General features: G+C 45.2%; 1 protein-coding gene across 1 annotated transcript in view; it reads right to left on the reverse strand.

Annotated features, from left to right (window-relative positions):
* Nucleotides 1-1,574: 1,574 nt before the first annotated feature.
* The window catches only part of YJEFN3 (YjeF N-terminal domain containing 3), a 181,531-nt gene continuing 162,859 nt past the window's right edge, over nt 1,575-20,246 (reverse strand). The window contains exon 6 of the mRNA XM_040320561.1: nt 1,575-1,824. Coding sequence (XP_040176495.1) covers nt 1,625-1,824 — 200 coding nt within the window. The 3' untranslated portion in view covers nt 1,575-1,624. The remainder of the gene's footprint in view (nt 1,825-20,246) is intronic.

A 20,246-nucleotide genomic window follows, 5' to 3' on the forward strand; every position in this document is an offset into this window, starting at 1 on the left:
TACTTCACAAAAGTTTTTTTGCTTTATGAATGAATGAATGACTTGTATAGCGCAACTCATGCGAACTGAATCGCCTCTGGGCGCTTTTATAGACTATTGATTTATCACATGTCACTGTGTAATATTTTTTAATATCCACGTTTTATACATTAATCATTGTTATCATTTACAGTTTTTGCTGTATACTGCATTGTTTAAGCGCAACTATTTTTCCTGTTTATATATACACTATTGCATATAAATAGCTCATCTTTTTAATTTTCCAGCTAACAGGTGGAACTCTGGGCCCCATTTCAAATGTTTAACCTTGGCCCTGTTGCTGAGTACTTGTACTCGTGCAAATCCTCCCGATGCCTGATCCGATACCTGGGAGAGAGAGAGGCAGCGTGTAATGCCTGTGCCCGTAAAAAATGCTCAGACGGCAGCCATCCAGTGTATAAAAGCCGCGCCTCCTCCTCGTCTGTGATAGGGGAACACTCCTAGCAAGTGAGTCAGTGTTCTGCCTATCACGGACACCCTCTCATCCTCATCCCATGGACGAGGATAAGAGGATGTCCGTGATAGGCGGAACACTAACTCACTGCTGGGAAACTGAGTTCCCCTATCACGGACAAGGAGGAGGCGCGGCTTTTGTACACTGGATGGCTGCTGTCTGAGCATTATACAGGGACACAGGCATTACACGCTGCCTCTCTCTCCCAGGTATCGGATCGGGCAATGCCGTTGGCAGGAATTTTACTGACAGTGATCTCACTATCCTGGACGTAGCATGCATTTGATGTTACCTGAAGGTGAACTTCCTTGTATAGTGCTGTCCTGAACCTACACTTCCCATCGTAGGACTTAGACGCAGACAGATTGTTCTGAACCATATTATACTGTCTAGTTGCTTTACACCCAAAAGGTCGCTGGGGACGTAACATTTTATATTTATCTCTATTCTGATGGCTGAATTAAATTAGATGGAATTGACCTTTCTTGATTAGCTTACATAATTGGGGATCAGTCAGGCTGTAAGGTAGGAGTGGAAATCTCACCATCAGTATAATTGAAATAGGAGTTGGAGGTAAAAATGGTTCTTTTGAAGTGGGTTTTGGCAATGGTAATTGTGGTGGATGGTTTGAGATCTGGTGTTTTGATAGGAGTGTCTTCCCACGGCAGACCCTTGATTGGGAAGAAGTCAATCCATGGTTTTCTGTCTCTTTTGGTGCACCAGTCTAGAAGTCAGTTTTTCATTTTTTTAGTGTAACAGTGAACAGGTGATTGTTTCAGTCCTTTTGTTTGATTTTTTAGCATTGATTATATTCCAACCAGTGTGCTGCCATGGAAGCTATTAACTTTTTAAACAATCAACAGTTTAGTCCAGAAGCTGTCACATGACATTAAAAAAAGTATCGGTAATCGGTATTGGCGAGTACTTAAAAAAAAGTATCGGTACTTGTACTCGGTCTTAAAAAAGTGGTATCGGGACAACCCTACCTATAACCATTAACATTTTCCCTTGACAGAGAGATGCAAGCTTTTCAAAGACAATTCAGTTTCCCACATCACTAAAAACACTGTACTCAGTACAATACAGAAAATGTACACATTTATTGACAGATTTAAAAACGGATTTTTCATTCTAAATCTCCACCACACAGTCTGTCTCAGAATACTTTGGTATGTTCAATTCAAATTTCTTCTGTATATCATAGGGCAGGAACCTCCCTGCCACAAAGTGATGTTTCCCAGAAAATTGGATGGCACATCTCTTGGGTGCAGAAAGGGAAATGAGAACCTCAGGATCGATGCCTTCAGTATTTCCAGCGTCCACTTCCCAGCCTGGAAAACAGAGACACTCATCAATAAATATGTCCATATACCATATTGTACATTTGTATTCAAGACTTATTTGAACTTGAATCCTTGGCTTGCATACAGAGGGCTCAGACTACCAACTCTGTTTTTTTTCCCCTCCCCTCGAAAGATGGCAAATGTGGAGACAGATGAATGGAAGTTCCACTTTTGGGTGGAACTCCGCTTTAAGTAGGTATCGCTTGAAACACAAGTCACTGACTGCTTATATTTAATAAGAAAATGTGGAAAGATCTCTTGCTAACCTCTGCTGATAAATATGCTAGTTGTTTAACTGTCATGCTCATGCAGTGCCTTCAGTATTGCAATACGTATGCATATTATGGGTTTTGACCTCAGTCTGCATGTTTGTTCCAGGTCAATCTCTCGAAATATTACTGTCAGGGGTAGCCAGGCAATTAGCATTTTCAGGAGGAGGTTAGCAATGGCAATTATTCCTAGCACTGGCCTTTATGTCCATCACCATTTTTATTTGGATAAAGTGGGGAGCGGTTAGTAACCTTGTCAGGTTTTACTGCTATCCAGAGCTTTGTCAGAGCAATTTCCCCTCATTTTCTGTTTTGAGTACAAACGTTTTCAAGAGCGGAAATAAGGGTAAAGCTGCATCAGGGAAACAGACAATAAAAATTCTGTCAGGGGATCTAACAGGGGCCCCCTCTCTCCAACCACCCCCCTCTATGACTAATGGATAGATTCATGCATAGCATGAATCTATTCATGGCTGCCGCTGCCACCCACTATTCAGGCGTCCAGCCCCTTTTTTGGATGCCGGGCACCTGAATTCCAGCGGCGGGGGTGTTTTTCTGAAGTACCTGATTAGAGCCATAGGCTTCAAAAAAGGTGGACTTGGAGTGCAGAGCATTGTGCTCGCAGTCTACCCAGATGTGTTAAAAAAGCAAATGAATATTTGCTTTTCTAACACTGAACCATCTCTCTGCCAGTCAGATAGCGTGGGTCTGATACCCGTCACCTGATTGGCTGAAGGCACAGGTGCCCCGATTGGACACCTAGCAGACCAAAGAAGAGAGGAGGGGGTAGCATGGACGACACAGGAGCCATCCCACAACTCGCTGCCGTCACCCACTGCCTGACCCGCCACTAAGATGGAGTAAGTGCCGGGCAGACAGGGGGCGGGCTGGGGGTCACAGTGGCGGCATTTGATGGGGACAAGTGGCTGCATTTAATGGGCACAAGTGGCTGCATATTATAGCCACAAGTGGCAGCATTTTATGGGCACAAGTGGCGGCATTTTATGGGCACAATTGGCTTCATATGATGGGCACAAGTGGCTGCATATGACGGGCATAAGTGGCTGCATATGATGGGCACAGTTCCTCTACTTAAAATGGTTGTAAAGGTAGGTTTTTTATCTTAATGCATTCTATGCCGGGCACACAGGGGGCGGGCTGGGTGTCACAGTGGCGGCATTTGATAGGCACAAGTGGTGGTATTTGATGGGCACAGGTGGCATAATTTGATGAGCACAGGTGGCGGCATTTGATGGGCACAGGTGGCAGCATTTTTTGGGCACCAGTTGCGGCATTTGATGGGCACAAGTGGCTGCATATGATGGGCATAAGTGGCTGCATATGATGGGCACAAGTGGCAGCAACTTATGTGCATGAGTGGCTGCATATGATGGGCACAAGTAGCGGCATTTAATGGGCACAAGTGGCTGCGTATGATTGGCACAAGTGGCTGCATATAATGGGCACAATTCCTCTACTTAAAGTGGTTGTAATGGCAGAAGGTTTTTTATCTTAATGCATTCTATGCATTAAGATTAAAATAACTTCTGTGTACAGCAGCCCAACTATACTTACCTGAGCCCATCTCTATCCAGAAATGTTGCAGGAGTGTCTCAGCTGCTCAGGACTCCCCTGCTCATTGGCAGAGACACCAGCACAGCGCCATTGGCTCTTGCTGCTGTCAAAGTCAGTCAGCCAATAAGGAGAGAAAAAGAACGAGGCCGGGCCGCAGCTCCATGTCTGCATGGACACAGGGAGCTGTGGCTCAGCTTGGGGCCCCCATAGCAAGCTGCTTTCTGTGGGAGAACTCAACAGGGAGGGGCCAGGAGCATGGAAGAGGGACCCACTTCACAGAGCATATACAGTAAGTATAACATGTTTATTATTTTTATCTAAAATAAAATGAGACTTTAGTATCACTTTAACAAAAAAAAAACATTTTACTTCTGTCTACTGTAAATCGCCATTGGAGAGTTTCCTTCACTTGCTGTTTGGTAAAAGGCTCTGGGTGTAAGTAAGAGGAAATCACTCTAACAAAGTTCTACACAGCAGTAAAAACCTGACAGGGCTTCTAATCTGCCCCCATTGTATCCAAAATGAAAAAAGAAAAAAATACTTTGACTGTGGTTACATTTTCATGTACATTTGTCACTGCTTCCTACACAGTATTAGCAGCTTAAGAATTTGTCACTTATCCCCTGAAATTGCACTCTATCTGAACCTAAGCAGGAAGCCGTGACAAATGCTAGCCCCTGCAACTATTTATATGTGTGTTCCCTTCACAGGGTTATGGCATTGTCACTGCATGTCCAATGCCCAGAGATATTAATCTACTCAAGTGTCTTTTGTAAGCTGAGTATAGAATGAGAGACGCCGTTAACAACCATTATTCTCGTCCCGTGGGACACTGATAAATCTACAAAACAATAAAATGACCCAGACTTAGGCAGGACACAGTAATAAGAAGTGTCATATGTGTTCATCTGACAACACAGGATTATGTAACAGTGTGAGAAGGGTTAGATGTTACCAAGGGTTGTCAGCTATTCAGGTTGAAAAGCCCCTGCATGTGTGTTTTGAGAGGAGAATGATTTTTTTTTTGTTACTGGTATTTATATAGTGCAATTTTTTTTATATACAATAGGTAGAGGTATTTGCTGTATATAGTACTTTACATATATATTGTATTTTCACATCAGTCCCTGCCCTCAATGAGCTTACAGTCTAAGATCCCTAACTCACATTCATACATACACATACTAAGACCAATTTAGACAGGAGCCAATTAATCTAAAGCCCTGTACACACGACCGGGATTCCCGGCGGTATAAAGTCCGATAGGAATTCCGACGGGAAAACCGAGAACCTGCACGTTAACTTTCCCTGTGTATACACAATAGGTTTTCCCTTCGGGAAAACTGTGGGCAGAGCTTTGGCCGGGAATCCCGGCCGTGTGTATGCTCCCTTACAGTGTTTTCCCATAGGAAAACTGCCGGGTTTCAAACCACCGGCAATCCCGGCTGGAAAATAAAGAGCAGGTTCTCTATTTTCCCGCCAGGATTCCCGGCAGTTTTCCTTTTGGGAAAACTGCTAGGAAGCATACACACGGACGGTTTTCCCGGCCAAAAGCTCTCCCCGCAGTTTTCCTGGCAGGAAAACCGGTCGTGTGTACTAGGCTTAAAAGCTTGTCTTTGTAGTGTGGGAGGAAACCAAAGTACCCTGAGGAAATTTATGCATGCACAGGGGGAACATGCAATCAATACCATGCAGGTAGTGTCGTGGTTGGGATTCAAACTGATAACCCTAGTGCTGCCAGCCTGAATTGCTAAGCACGAAGCCACTGTACTACCCCAAAAAAAAATGGCTTTGTGGTTTTCTCCAGGATTGGTAAATCCTGCAATGGGTTCTGGAGTCTGGAGACTTATTAGAGTATTAGGCAGCATGAACTCTTTGGCCCTTAATCAGTGGATTGGCAGAAACCAATGTTTTAATATGGGTGCTAACTATAGTTTAGGGGTTCAGTGGGACAAGCTGCTACATGAGCAGTGAATCAGTGAACAGCCAATGGGGGAGTGTCTGTTCTGGCCTCTAGGAGAGGCAATCTACCAGGATGTCACCTGAGAGAGACAGTGTTCGAATAGACAGGAGCCAGGATGTTAGGAGAGAGGAGGGCGGGTTGGGGGGGGAGTGGTTTTGGGGGCTGGTTTAGGGTGGGTGAACGCTTAATAACCTAGCAATTTAAGCACCCTTTGCATTTTTGTATTCCTATTCCGGGGCTGGAATAGGATCTTTTATTTTTATACATATGCATGTAATAAACAAAGCTATGAAGCAATTTTCTACTATGATGTGAACTAAGATGGAGACAGCGAATGAACGCAAAATTGATTACGTTTCCTGATAGAGTTCTCTGAGGTGGAAAAAAATAAATAAAGAATAGACAGGAGCCTGTACAGCCCAAGCTGGCCATTTTGTTAGACATGAGATCAAGTGAGATTAAGTAGTGAGTCTGTGCAGAGATGGGCTCAGGGACTATGCCATCCAGATAGCCAGGGGGCTGAACAATTTCTGTTGTATCATTACGACGCTAAAAACCCCTTCATGTACAAACTTTTTCTGTAAGGCCCCATACACACCATAGAATCTATCCGCAGATAAATCCCATCAAATGGGTTTCTGCGGATAGATCCTATGGTGTGTACACGCCAACGGATATTTATCCGCAGAGAAATCTCCCCTGGGATGGATTTCCAGCAGATGGATATTTGCTGACATGCACAACAAATCCATCTGCTGGAATCCATTCCAACGGATGGATCCGCTCGTCTGTACAGACTTACCGGATCCATCCGTCTAAAGGGATTCCCCGCACGCGTCGTAATGATTTGACGCATGCGTGGAATTCCTTATATGACAGCGTCGCGCCCGTCGCCGCGTCATAATAGCGGCGACGGCGCGACACGTCATCGGCAGAGGATTTCAGCGCGGATTTCAATGCGATGGTGTGTACACGCCATCGCATAGAAATCCTCTGAAATCCTCGAGAGGATTTATCCGCGGATACGGTCCGCTGGACCGTATCTGCGGATAAATCCTCTCGTGTGTATGGGGCCTCAAAAGGAATTTCTTTAAATAAAAGTGGGCAGGGAAAGCTCTTAAATGTGGAGAGTGAAACTGTTCTTAAAGCTCTACACTTGAGGTTGAATCCTCATCATATATATTTACGATAAGGTGTAAGTCCAGTTCTTGAGGGCCAGGCTAACACGAATAGGATCTCCCTTACAGACAGTGGGAAGTGAATTGGGCTAGGCGGAGACTAGTGTTGCTCACGAATATTTGCATTGCGAATATTCGACTCGAATATAGCATATTCGAGAAATCGCGCTATATTTCGAAATTCGCGGTGAATATTCGCAATTCCGAATATTCGATTTTTTACAATTTTTTTTTTGAATCAGATCACATCCTAGATATCTCCATCGACGTCTAAAAGCATTGCTGGTATCATTAGAGACCCTGGGCCGAGTAGCTGAAGCGTTCATTGAATTTTCCAGAAAGATCGCAATGCGATTATTCGGCAAACGCAATATCGCGCGATTATTTTCCTCGCCCCGATCTTCCGCATCAGAGCGATTTTTACAGTTTCATTTTTAAAACAGATCACATCCTAGTGATCTCCATAGACGTCTGAAAGCATTGCTGGTATGATTAGAGCCATTGGGCCGAGTAGCTGAAGCGATCATTTTATATTGCCGAATATTCGCAATGCGAATATTCGGCAATAGGAATATTGCGCGATTATTTGCTCCGCCCTTTTGCATCAGAGCCAATCAGAGTTCTCCTTCCACACTCGTCAGAGGTTAGCAACCAATAGGAACCTGCCTGCATGGACATTATATAAGCTCACTCCCAGCACCATTTCATTGCAGATTCAGAAGTTGGCTATAGAGTGTGGAGGCTGTTTCTGTGTTCCTGGTTTCCTGTGTCTTTGTTCTTGATTGATTTAGATCATCACCAGCATTGCTATTTAGTGATTCCAGTGGATCTTTTCCAGTATATCAACTGCTTTTTTCAAAGCAATAGACCCAAGAGCTTTTTTCAAAGCTACGTTTTGTGCTGTTTTGTGCTGTTTTTTTCATTTGTGTTACTGTTTGATCCTGCAATCCTCGCTGTTCAGTGATATTTGCAAGAGATTTCAGAACACATTTTGCTGAGCTTTATAAAAGAGCTTTTCTAAAAGCTAAGTTTTGTTCATCTTGTGTTACTGTTAGATCTTGCAGGTTCGCTGTTCAGTGATATTTGATAGGCATCTCAGTTCACATTTTGTTTAGTTTTCCCTAAAGAGCTTTTATAAAAGCTAAGTTTTGTGTTCAGTTTAGTTAAATTTTGTGTAGTAAGTGTACACACTGTTAGTGTACATTTATTTCATCTAGCTTAGCTTAGTGTGTGTTTAGTGTCTGTGTTTTGTGTTTAAAAAAAAAAAAAAAAAAAAATAAGTTAGTGTTTGTTTAGTGCTTTTTTTTTTTTCTTTAATTTTGTAGTCCTTGTCTGGTGTACTACTTTTCTTATAGTTTAGTAGCTGTCTGTGTACGTCTTTGTCTGCGTGCCTGTCTTGTAAAAAATACACAAAAACACATTTTGTTCACATTTTCCCCCCCCAATAAAGTTTACCCCCCCACACACATATCAGCAATAATGAGCGGCATCCGTGGCCGTGGCAGCAGGGGTAGGGGAGTTACTCCCAGTGCTGGATCGCTGCCAGCACGGGGTACCTCTCGTGCCCCTACTAGTGGTAGAGGATCGGGTGCAAGGGGAGTACGCCTGATCCGGGAGTTCTTCCCATCGGGCAGCCGCCCGATATTGCCATCTCAGGCTCAAGTAGTGGTGGACTACATGGGGCACAGCAGTGCCACTGAGTCGTCGGTCCCGACTCACAGTAGTACCACCATTACACCGGTGCCTGTACTACCCCCCCCCCAGCCCCCAAGAGTCCAGCATCTTACTGTTCGACAGCGACAGTGAGAGGGATCTCTTGGGGGAGGCCATGCATCAGGCAGACCTCCAGCTCTGTCCTGATGGTCAGGACCTTTTTGAAGGGATGGATGAGGAGGATGGGATACCTGCTGGCAGTATCCCAGAGACATCCCTTCAAACTGGTGCTGCTGTTTTGGTGCAGGAAACAGCAGCACCTAGTCAGACCCAGGCGTGGGTGAGGGGACAGCGGAGCCAGGCTAGAGGCTCCATGTCAGGTGGTTCCCTCAGACCAACACATCTCAGCCCTTGGTCTGACATCTCTGGGGGCGAAGAGGGTGACCCATCATGGTTGCCATCTGACGCGTCGGCTCACTACGTCAGTGACGACGGTGAAGGTAGGCACCCTGGTGAAACGGTGCGCCAGGTCACCACCAGGGAGACCATCGTCAGGGTCTCCACTGGTGATGGCAGCAGGAGGTGTCAGGAGGAGGAGCAGCAGCAGCAGCAGCAGCAGCAGCAGCAGGCAGCTCCACCTGTGCGCACCGAGTCCCAACAGGTGCAAGTAAGCGTCACCCCATCTGACAGGAGGGCGGTGCTGAAGTCACCTGTCTGGAATTACTTTACCCTGGTGGCAGACAACCCTACCGTGGCCATCTGCCGGATTTGTAAAGTGAGGGTGAAGAGAGGGAAGTGTTTGGCTCGGGTGGGTACCACAGCCCTGAACCAGCACCTGAGGATAAACCACTGGGCGTTGTATGACGAGATGAAGCGTGGTGGTGGTAGCAGCGCCACCACCACAAGTGAGCAGGGTACAGCAGCCCCTGCCACATCTTCATCTCTTTCCAGCAGGTCATGCCCCCCCGCTCCCTCTAGTAGAGGTACTGGTACCGGCAGCCAGACCTCTACTTCCACAGCACCCTCCACGTCTGTGTCCCGCACTGCCGTCCGGCGCCAGGCGTCGATTTCAGACGCCTTTGACCGCACCACTCCCTTCCCCCCTGGAGACCGACGTGTGCGTTCCCTCAATGGGCTCCTGGCAAGGGTTATTGCCCAACATCTGCTGCCCTTCAACATAGTTGACAGCAACCCCTTCAGGCAGATGTTGGAGCAGGCCCAACCCCAATGGCGTGTCCCCAGCCGTCATTTCTTTGCCAGGACTGGTGTCCCTGCCCTACACCAGCACATTGTGCAGAATGTAACCCTGTCGCTGGATCACGCTGTCAGCGACAGGGTTCATCTGACAATGGATGGCTGGACCAGCAGGCATGGGCAGGGACGCTACATCAGCTTCACGGCCCATTGGGTTTCCCTCCGAGGCGTCGGTGAGGGATCGGCGGCAACCGATCTTGTGGTGCCGCCCCGGGGTGTCCAGGGGAGAACTGCTGGTCTCCCTCAAGCCACTGTCTCCGCAGCTGCTGAGCCTCCCAGCAAGCGCCCCCGTAGCTACTCAAGTGTGGGGCACGTGCGCTGTCAGGCCGTGCTCCAGCTTGTTAGTTTAGGGGACCGGAGACACACTGGAGAAGAAGTGCTGAAAGCACTTCAGGCTCAGGTCCAGAAGTGGCTGACACCCCGAAGGCTCCAGCCAGGTATGGTTGTCTGCGATAACGGCAGCAACCTACTCGCCGCCCTCCATGCTGGCAGTCTGACCCACGTGCCCTGTCTGGCACATGTCCTCAACCTGGTGGTGCAGAAGTTCCTGCGCACTTATCCAGGGTTGAGTGACATTGTGGCAAAGGCGCGTAGGATTGCCAGCCACTTCAGGCGCTCCCCAACCGCTACCGCGTCCCTGTCCAAATTGCAGCGGAAGTACAATCTGCCCCTTCACAGGCTGATTGTGGACAGTGTGACGCGGTGGAACTCCACCCTCCACATGCTGAAGAGGTTGTGGGAGCAGCAAAGGGCGGTGAGGGAGTACCTGATGGAACTAGGCACTGAGAGGGCTTCACCACAACTCCCTTTCATCGCCTGTGCGGAGTGGGGGCAGATAAACCAGGTCTGCCAAGTGTTGTCCTCCTTCGAGCAGGCGACCAAGATGGTCAGCAGTGAGCAAATTGGCCTCAATAGCGTGCTGCCAATACTGTTCATGCTGGAGAGGACACTAGATCGCCTGCTCGAGGCTGGGGAGAGTGCCTTGGTGGAGCAGGAGGAGTCAGCAATGCTCCACCGAGACCAGGGCCAGGACGAGGAGGAGGAGGATGATGATGAAGAGGAGGAGGAGGTGGTTGCTGGTGTCGTCCCGGAGTCAGGGCCTGGTCAGGAGGGAGAGCCGGTGTTGGGGGCACCGATAGTCCGGGGGTTGGGCATGTCTGAGTTTGACCAGCAGCGCCTCAGGGATGAAGAGTCGCACCTCATTCACCTGGCCAGCATTGAGGAGTCACAGCGGGCTGTGCTCTTCCCCATGGCTGCCCACATGCTGAGATGCCTCAGGAGGGACCCCCGGGTTAAGACCATCAAGACGAGGGATGATTTCTGGATGGCCACCCTTTTGGATCCCAGGTGCAAGGGGAAACTGGAGCAGTTCATCCCAGCCAGCCGGAGGCAGCACCGGATGGAGGAACTGCAGGCAGCCATTGTCAGACGGTTGGAGCAGGCAACTCCCCGGCCTCCAGTTGTCCCCCCTCATCTCACCCAGCAGGTGGCTGGAAGAGATGAGGATGTTCTTCCAAACCGAGCGACCCAGTACCACCACCAGCAGCAGCAGTCACCACCAGCGGCTGGCCCACATGGTGGCAGACTACATGGCGTCCGTCGGTGCTTCTGACAGTATGAGCACCGACGACCCCATGGAGTACTGGGTTGCCAGATTGGACACCTGCCGCGAGCTCGCTCAGTATGCGCTGGAGTTATTGTCTTGCCCCCCCTCCAGCGTACTATCTGAGCGGACATTCAGCGCGGCAGGTGGGGTGGTCACGGACAAGAGGACCCGTCTGTCCACAGACTCCGTGGACAGACTCACATTCATAAAGATGAATGAGTCCTGGATCGGCGGTGACTTTCTGGCACCCGTCGTCGGTTCAGGGCGCTGAAGGGTCCCTTGCCATGCATTCCCTGATGAAGCCCCGGACCTGATGTATTTACAGTGCTGAATATAACTATTTCAACATCAGAGAAAATCAATGTTAATATTTGGTACAGTAGGCTTTCTTTGCAATTACAGCGGTCAAACATTTCTTGTAGTTTTACACCAGCTTTGCACACACTGGAGGAGGGATTTTGGCCCACTCCTCCACACAGATCTTCTCTACATCAGTCATGTTTCTGGGCTATCGCTGAGAAACACGGAGTTTGAGCTCCCTCCAAAGATTCTCTATTGGGTTTAGGTCTGGAGACTGGCTAGGCCACGCCAGAACCTTGATATGCTCCTTACAGAGCCAATCCTTGGTTATCCTGGCTGTGTGCTTTGGGTCATTCTCATGTTGGAAGACCCAGCCTCGACCCATCTTCAAAGCTCTAACTCAGGGAAGGAGGTTGTTGCCCAAAATCTTGCAATACATGGCCCCGGTCATCCTCTCCTTAATACAGTGCAGTCACCCTGTCCCATGTGCAGAAAAACACCACCAAAGCATGATGCTACCACCCCCATGCTTCACATTAGGGATGGCGTTCTTGGCATGGTACTCATCATTATTCTTCCTCCGAACACGGTTAGTGAAATTATGATCAAAAAATTATATTATAGTCTAATCTGACCACATGATTTTCTCCCATGACTCCTTTGGATCAGTCAAGACAATTATGTCAGCAGTTATTTCACACCCTATATACTCTTATTAAGACTGCTGTACATCATGGCAACTCCTGCCCATGTGATATGACTCTGTATCAACTACTACTGTTAATACTACTACTGCTGCTTCAGCTGCTGCTGCCGCCCAGTCAATACACCTATGTCAGCAGTTGTTTAACACTCTATATACTCTTATTCCTACTGCTGTTCATCATGGCACCTCCTGCCCATGTGATATGACTCTGTATCAAGTACTACTGTTAATACTACTACTGCTGCTTCTGCTGCTGCTGCCGCCCAGTCAATACACCTATGTCAGCAGTTGTTTCACACTCTATATACTCTTATTAAGACTGCTGTACATCATGGCAACTCCTGCCCATGTGATATGACTCTGTATCAACTACTACTGTTAATACTACTACTGCTGCTTCTGCTGTTGCTGCTGCCGCCCAGTCAATACACCTATGTCAGCAGTTATTTGACACTCTATATACTCCTATTCCTACTGCTGTTCATCATGGCACCTCCTGCTCATGTGATATGACTCTGTATCAACTACTACTGTTAATACTACTACTGCTGCTTCTGCTGCTGCTGCTGCCCAGTCAAGACACCTATGTCAGCAGTTATTTGACACTCTATATACTCCTATTCCTACTGCTGTTCATCATGGCACCTCCTGCTCATGTGATATGACTCTGTATCAACTACTACTGTTAATACTACTACTGCTGCTTCTGCTGCTGCTGCTGCCCAGTCAAGACACCTATGTCAGCAGTTATTTCACACCCTATATACTCTTATTAAGACTGCTGTACATCATGGCACCTCCTGCCCATGTGATATGACTCTGTATCAACTACTACTGTTAATACTACTACTGCTGCTTCTGCTGCCCAGTCAAGACACCTATGTCAGCAGTTATTTCACACCCTATATACTCTTATTAAGACTGCTGTACATCATGGCACCTCCTGCCCATGTGATATGACTCTGTATCAAGTACTACTGTTAATACTACTACTACTGCTTCTGCTGCCCAGTCAAGACACCTATGTCAGCAGTTATTTCACACCCTATATACTCTTATTAAGACTGCTGTACATCATGGCACCTCCTGCCCATGTGATATGACTCTGTATCAAGTACTACTGTTAATACTACTGCTGCTGCTTCTGCTGCCCAGTCAAGACACCTATGTCAGCAGTTATTTCACACCCTATATACTCTTATTAAGACTGCTGTACATCATGGCACCTCCTGCCCATGTGATATGACTCTGTATCAAGTACTACTGTTAATACTACTACTACTGCTTCTGCTGCCCAGTCAAGACACCTATGTCAGCAGTTATTTCACACCCTATATACTCTTATTAAGACTGCTGTACATCATGGCACCTCCTGCCCATGTGATATGACTCTGTATCAACTACTACTGTTAATACTGCTACTGCTGCTTCTGCTGCCCAGTCAAGACACCTATGTCAGCAGTTATTTCACACCCTATATACTCTTATTAAGACTGCTGTACATCATGGCACCTCCTGCCCATGTGATATGACTCTGTATCAACTACTACTGTTAATACTACTACTGCTGCTTCTGCTGCCCAGTCAAGACACCTATGTCAGCAGTTATTTCACACCCTATATACTCTTATTAAGACTGCTGTTCATCATGGCACCTCTTGCCCGAGTGATTTGACACTGTATTGTCAATGTCTACTACTACTATTACAGCTCAGTCAAGACACCTGTGTCCCAATTTTTTGGTACACTATTGACTATTATGACCACTACTGATGCTGTAAAGTATTCCCCAAGTGTTTTTATGCTATGTATTACTATTACCACTACTGCTTGTAAATCGTGCCTGTGTGATACTTAGTGGGAATGCTTTAATAAGCATTCCTAGTATGGATACCCGTAAATGTATTAATCTTAATTAGTGTGAATGCTTTAATAAACATTTCCAGTATTGATATCCGTAAATTTAGTAATCTTATTATTCCTTACGTTTTTTGGTTCTGCGTAACTTCGGCATACTTTCAGCTATTGAGACCATTCAACTGTAAAAATGTTCGTCTCTTTCAGCAAATGATGGGACTTGTTCAAGTTTTTTCCTACTTTTTACACTTTTATAAATTTTTAGCTTTTAAGACCCTTTTTTTAACATTGAAGTCAATGAGAACATCCTTTTCCCCTTTGAATTCACATGCCCTGCCAAAAGTTTCAGCTACTTCATACTTTCACTTACAGACACTGAAAAAACTGTAAAGCGGTCACAAAATATTTAGCTATCCGGCTATGACTTTTCAGATCGTTAGCGTTTACAATTTTTTGGTGAAAACGCAATTTACGTTTTGCGAATTTTTCACAAAAATGCGATAGGTTATAATGTAATCCTATGGAGGGGATTTAGAGTCTGTCATGTGACCTTAACATTCTAGATCTTTGTAATTAAAAATATCTTTACAAAAAGGGGAAACAAATTGGTCTCACGCCCACAAGATCTACTTTTCATACACAATTTTTATATCAAAACGTAGCTATGCTTGTCTGGTTTATGGCAATGTGATCAAGTCTGCGATACGTATTTTAGTTTTAGTTATTGGAGCAACAGCCAGAAATTATGTCTCATAGACTCTCATGTTAAATTATCTAAAAAATGTTGCTGCAGAACTCACAAAGACGCTCTTTTCTAAATCGCAGACATGGCCACATTTTTAAGTTTATCTACATAAATTTCATATCGATGCGTTTACAAGGGCCGTGTATTTCAAACGGTGTAGTCGTTGTATCAATTGCATGTACGTTTGAGGATTTATTAAGCTTTGTTTGGAGGCTTAAATCATGTATTAGATCTGTGAATTAAAAGCGTTTGTAATGTTATTTCTTTCTATAAATCACTTTCCTGACCTCAGTGCAATATTCCTCCTCACTGACCTGGGGGGGAGGGGAAACCTATTGAGGGGGGAGGGGCGACCAGGAAGTCAGCATACGCTATACTTTGCAGATAGAGAAAGAAGCTGTGTGTCCTAAAGATAGTGTAGTGGTTATGGTGAATGTCTTTGGCAAGGGGCTCACCAATTAAGCTATTCAGCATTCCCACTCGCATTTTCCTCAGGAAATGCATTGTCTAGTTATATTATATTTTAATACTCCTGCTGCTGCCTCCATGCTGAGTAAAGCTTCATGACCTCTCTGGCACAGCGGATCCACCAACAGCCTCCGCTACAAGCTACCAGACCGGATCTAAACAGCAAGTGTAACTATAACAATGAACCTTATGTTAAACACTGTTTTGCGGCATTTATACTGCAACCATTGGGCTGTCTGCAAGAGCTCATCTGCATTCTCTCTCTTTCTTGCTCTCCCTCTCTCTCTCTTTGTATATATATATATATTGTTGCTTTTGTTATGTTCATTTTTCAACTGTTTATTTTGTGTTCGTCGTGTCTGTGTCGTGTGCTTTAGTTTGTCCTAGGTTACTGTTAAATAAAATAATAGTATAAAATGTTTTTGCTTATTATGAAGTTAAATGTGTTGATGTTGATTTGTTTGATGTTAAGTTAGATGTGTTGAAAAACCTACAAATCTATCTCAAAAAGAAATGAAACATTTCCAAAAAATAATATTTATTAATAAAAACATAATTTCAGATATAACTCTGATTGAGCTTCTGAAGGCGCTCCAGCTTCTCTATATTTTTTAATTGCTGCTGCTCCAGCAGCACATTTTGCTGAATAAGGTAGCGGATCTGGCGCTGATTTGCCTGGATCCTCTGGTGGGTTGTCTTTATGAGCGCGGTCTGCCTCCTCATCTTTCCTGATACTGTTAGGATATAATAAAAAAAAATTTGGATTTAAAATAACGTTACCAAATAAATAACATTTTTTTTTTGCTTATTAATCAATCATTATCATGTGTATACACTTGTTATGTGTCTAACACATCCCGGGAGTGCAGAATTATTAGGCAAATGAGTATTTGGACCACATCATCCTCTTTATGCATGTTGTCTTACTCCAAGTTGTATAGGCTCGAAAGCCTACTACAGATTAGGCATATTAGGTAATGTACAACTCTGTAATGAGAAGGTGTGTGGTCTAATGACATCAACACTCTATATCAGGTGTGCATAATTATTAGTCAATTTCCTTTTCTTTGTCAAAATGGGCCAAAAGAAGGATTTGACAGACTCTGAAAAGTCCAAAATAGAGAGATATCTAGCAGAGGGATGCAGCACTCTTAAAGTTGCAAAGCTTCTGAAGCGTGATCATCAAACAAAAGAAGCGTGTGGAAAAACAAAGGTGCAAAATAACTGCCCATGAACTGAGAAAAGTTAAGCGTGCAGCTGCCAAGATGCCACTTGCCACAAGATTGGCCATATTTCAGAGCTGCAACATCACTGGGGTGCCCAAAAGCACAAGGTGTGCAATACCCAGAGACATGGCCAAGGTAAGAAAGGCTAAAAGACGATGACCACTGAACAAGACACACAAGCTGCAACGTCAAGAATGTGCCAATAAATATCTCAAGAAAGATTTTTCTAAGGTTTTATGGACTGCTGAAATGAGAGTGAGTCTTGATGGGCCAGATGGAAGAGCCCGTGGCTGGATTGGTAAAGTGCAGGGAGCTCCAGTCCGACTCAGACGCCAGCAAGGTGGTGGTGGAGTACTGGTTTGGGCTGGTATCATCAAAGATGAGCTTGTGGGGCCTTTTCGGATTGAGGATGGAGTCAAGCTCAACTCCCAGTCCTACTGCCAGATTATGGAAGAGACCTTCTTCAAGCAGTGGTACAGGAAAAAGTCACCATCCTTCAAGAAAAACATGATTTTCATGCAGGACAATGCTCCATCACACGTGTCAAAGTACTCCACAGCGTGGCTGGCAAGAAAGGGTATTAAATAAAAAAAAGTAATGACATGGCCTCCTTGTTCACCTGATCTGAACCCCATTGAGAACCTGTGGTCCATCATCAAATGTGGGATTTACAAGGAGGGAAAACAGTACACCTCTCTGAACAGTGTCTGGGAGGCTGTGGTTGCTGCTGCACGCAATGTTGATGGTGAACAGATCAAAACACTGACAGAATCCATGGATGTCAGGCTTTCGAGTGTCCTTGCAAAGAAAGGTGGCTATATTGGTCACTGATTTGTTTTTGTTTTGTTTTTAAATGTCAGAAATGTGTATTTGTGAATGTTGAGATGTTATATTGGTTTCACTTTTAAAAATAAATCATTGAAATGGGTATATATTTATTTTTTGGTTAAGTTGCCTAAAAATTCTGCACAGTAATAGTAGTCACCTGCACACACAGATATCCCCCGAAAATAACTAACACTAAAAACAAACTAAAAACTACTTCCAAAAAAATTCAGCTTTGATATTAATGAGTTTTTGGGGTTCATTGAGAACATGGTTGTTGTTCAATAATAAAATGAATCCTCAAAAATACTACTTGCTTAATAATTATGCACTACCTGTATACTTCTAGCATCAATACCATATTATGGTTCTACAATCTGACAGGTGCGCTTTATATGTTGTCCATTTTTATATCTACATTTTATTGTTGAAATGTTATTAATCATTGTGCACATATTTACCTTCCTGAACGAGGCTCACAGGACCGCTCTCTTCCTCCTGCTCTTCTGCTTGAGAAGTTGGGGTGGTGGGGGGGGGAAGCTCCTCAGCTTGCTCCTCAGCAGGAGCTGGGGTTGGGGAGTGGGAGGGCCCTGGCTGCTCCTCTTCATCCATCTCCTCCTCTGCCGCATCCTCCTCTGCCGCATCCTCCTCCTCCTCCTCATCGGCCTGGCGCCTTCTGCGCTTGGCGCGGATAACTGGCATTGGAGCTCCTATAATAACACAATGTTCATATATTATAAAAATGTTTTCTAATGACGTATGCAAATTCTGTGTACTCTGCTGTATTGTATATGAATACAAATTGATTTATATAGACAGTTAACCAATGGGACAATGTTATATTAAAGGGTCTTGTGGGCACTACAGGGGACTGAGCGTGAGCTGGGATGCAACCATGTTAAAATGAGCTGTTTTTGTCTACTTTGTTTTGTTCAGACCATCTCATGTTAAAAAAAGGGCCTGATGGAGCACACGGGATTACTATAACAACCCCACTCCTAACACAGGAATTTAGTGGTAATCTATATATATAAAACTCAACGTGTGTGTGTGCATAAATGTATGTATGTATGTATGTATGTATGTATGTATGTTCCAGCATCACGTACAAACGGCTAAAGATATTTATATGAAACTTGGCACACAGGTTACTTATATGTCAGCCACAAACATAGGATAGGTGGTTTAAACCTTACCCACCCCCACTTGCCATGGTCGGGGTTTTTCTTTAAAGTCCCATGCAAAGCAATGGGAAAATTATGTTCCCACATAACTTCTGTGTTCCTGTCTGCTGTCCCATGTCTTTTTTCAACAGTACTATGAATACCTTGGCTGGTGGTGATATATGTTAGCACAACATGGCATCTTGGTTAACAACATCTGACCTTACATGAATTACATATGACCTTACATAACTGTCACCAAAGGAGCTGCGGTGGCTCCACGCGATTGCCACTGCACTGACAAGTGATTCACCTCTGCAGCTAGGGGTTCGGATCCCGCTCTCGGCTACCTGTGAATTGAGTTTGGTGGTCTCAGCCCCGCCCCTGGTGGGTGTGCTATGCGAGGTTGGGTTGGGAGGACCCCCTCACACCCGCCATTGCCAACCGGGGCATGGAGAAAGGTGGCAGATTGCCTCTGGGGGAGGCCTCCCAACTCCTGCAGGCCGGCTCCTCTCTCTTTCGAGTTCACGCACAAAATACACTTTTTAAAAAAAAAACATAACTGTCAACAATAACTTACCTGGATGATATTTAGCCCGAAGACGTCTGACCTGATCCATTTGGCGCCTCTTCAGGTCAGACCACTTCTTCACAATTGCATTGTGGTCGTGTTGGCCGCCAAAGTCAGCGATTAGGGCGCTGACCACAGCCCTTTTCTCTGGCTGCCTCCGCAGCTTATCGTATCCTGTTTCCAGGAACTTCTGCAAGATGAAGAACAAAGTATATTGTAATACTTCTGTTGACAGCCTTATGGATATAAATGTATGCTATTCAACAATTGGAAGCATTCTCGCCTTATTAATCAATGACAGGGGTAACATGAAAGATTTTATATCCTGCCATTTCGGTCGCCACCTTTTTTGCATAAATATAGCAGCCATTATCATTTGCATAATTATGAATATATTATTAACAACACAGGATACACGTATAGGGGAGATATGCGTTGCTAACTCTTTTCCCTGTCAGGAGCCTAACGCCCCGGGGGGTCAGAGACGGGACCTTTTCGGAGGACCACTAACGTATGTACCCGTCGCAGTTTTTTGTGATGTCACTCTTTAGGTGTGTGCACATTTTTCACTGCATCCGGGTGGAGTTTTTGGGTTGTGTTTTGCACGCCACAGGCTTTTCAACAGGAAAAAAACAGCTGGAGGCAGAATGGTTGCAAAACACTACGGGTTTGTTACCTAACTCTGGGTTTCAAGACCAGTCCACCTCCAGCTGTTGCAAAACTACTACTCCCATCAGCCACGGTCTGTCAGTGCATGTTAAGAATTTTACTTTTGCTGCATCTAGGGTGCCACAGTTTAGAGACCCGTGCATAAAGGCCTGAAAAATGGGGGCCTGCAGAACTTACAATACTAGAAGTGCCAGCATTCCCAGGCATGCTGGAAGTTGTAGTTCTGCAACATCTAAAGGGCAATATGTATTCGAACGTCCTTGGGCCTTGAGGACACTGAAGTCAGGACGTTCGCATACGTCCTATGTCCAAAAATTTTTTAAATTCATTATGCTAAATAACAAGGAAAAGTGCCTAAATACACATTTGCCAACCAGGGTGT

The sequence above is a fragment of the Rana temporaria genome, chromosome 1 (genome assembly GCF_905171775.1).
Source record: "Rana temporaria chromosome 1, aRanTem1.1, whole genome shotgun sequence".
In the NCBI taxonomy this organism is placed as follows: Eukaryota; Metazoa; Chordata; class Amphibia; order Anura; family Ranidae; genus Rana; species Rana temporaria.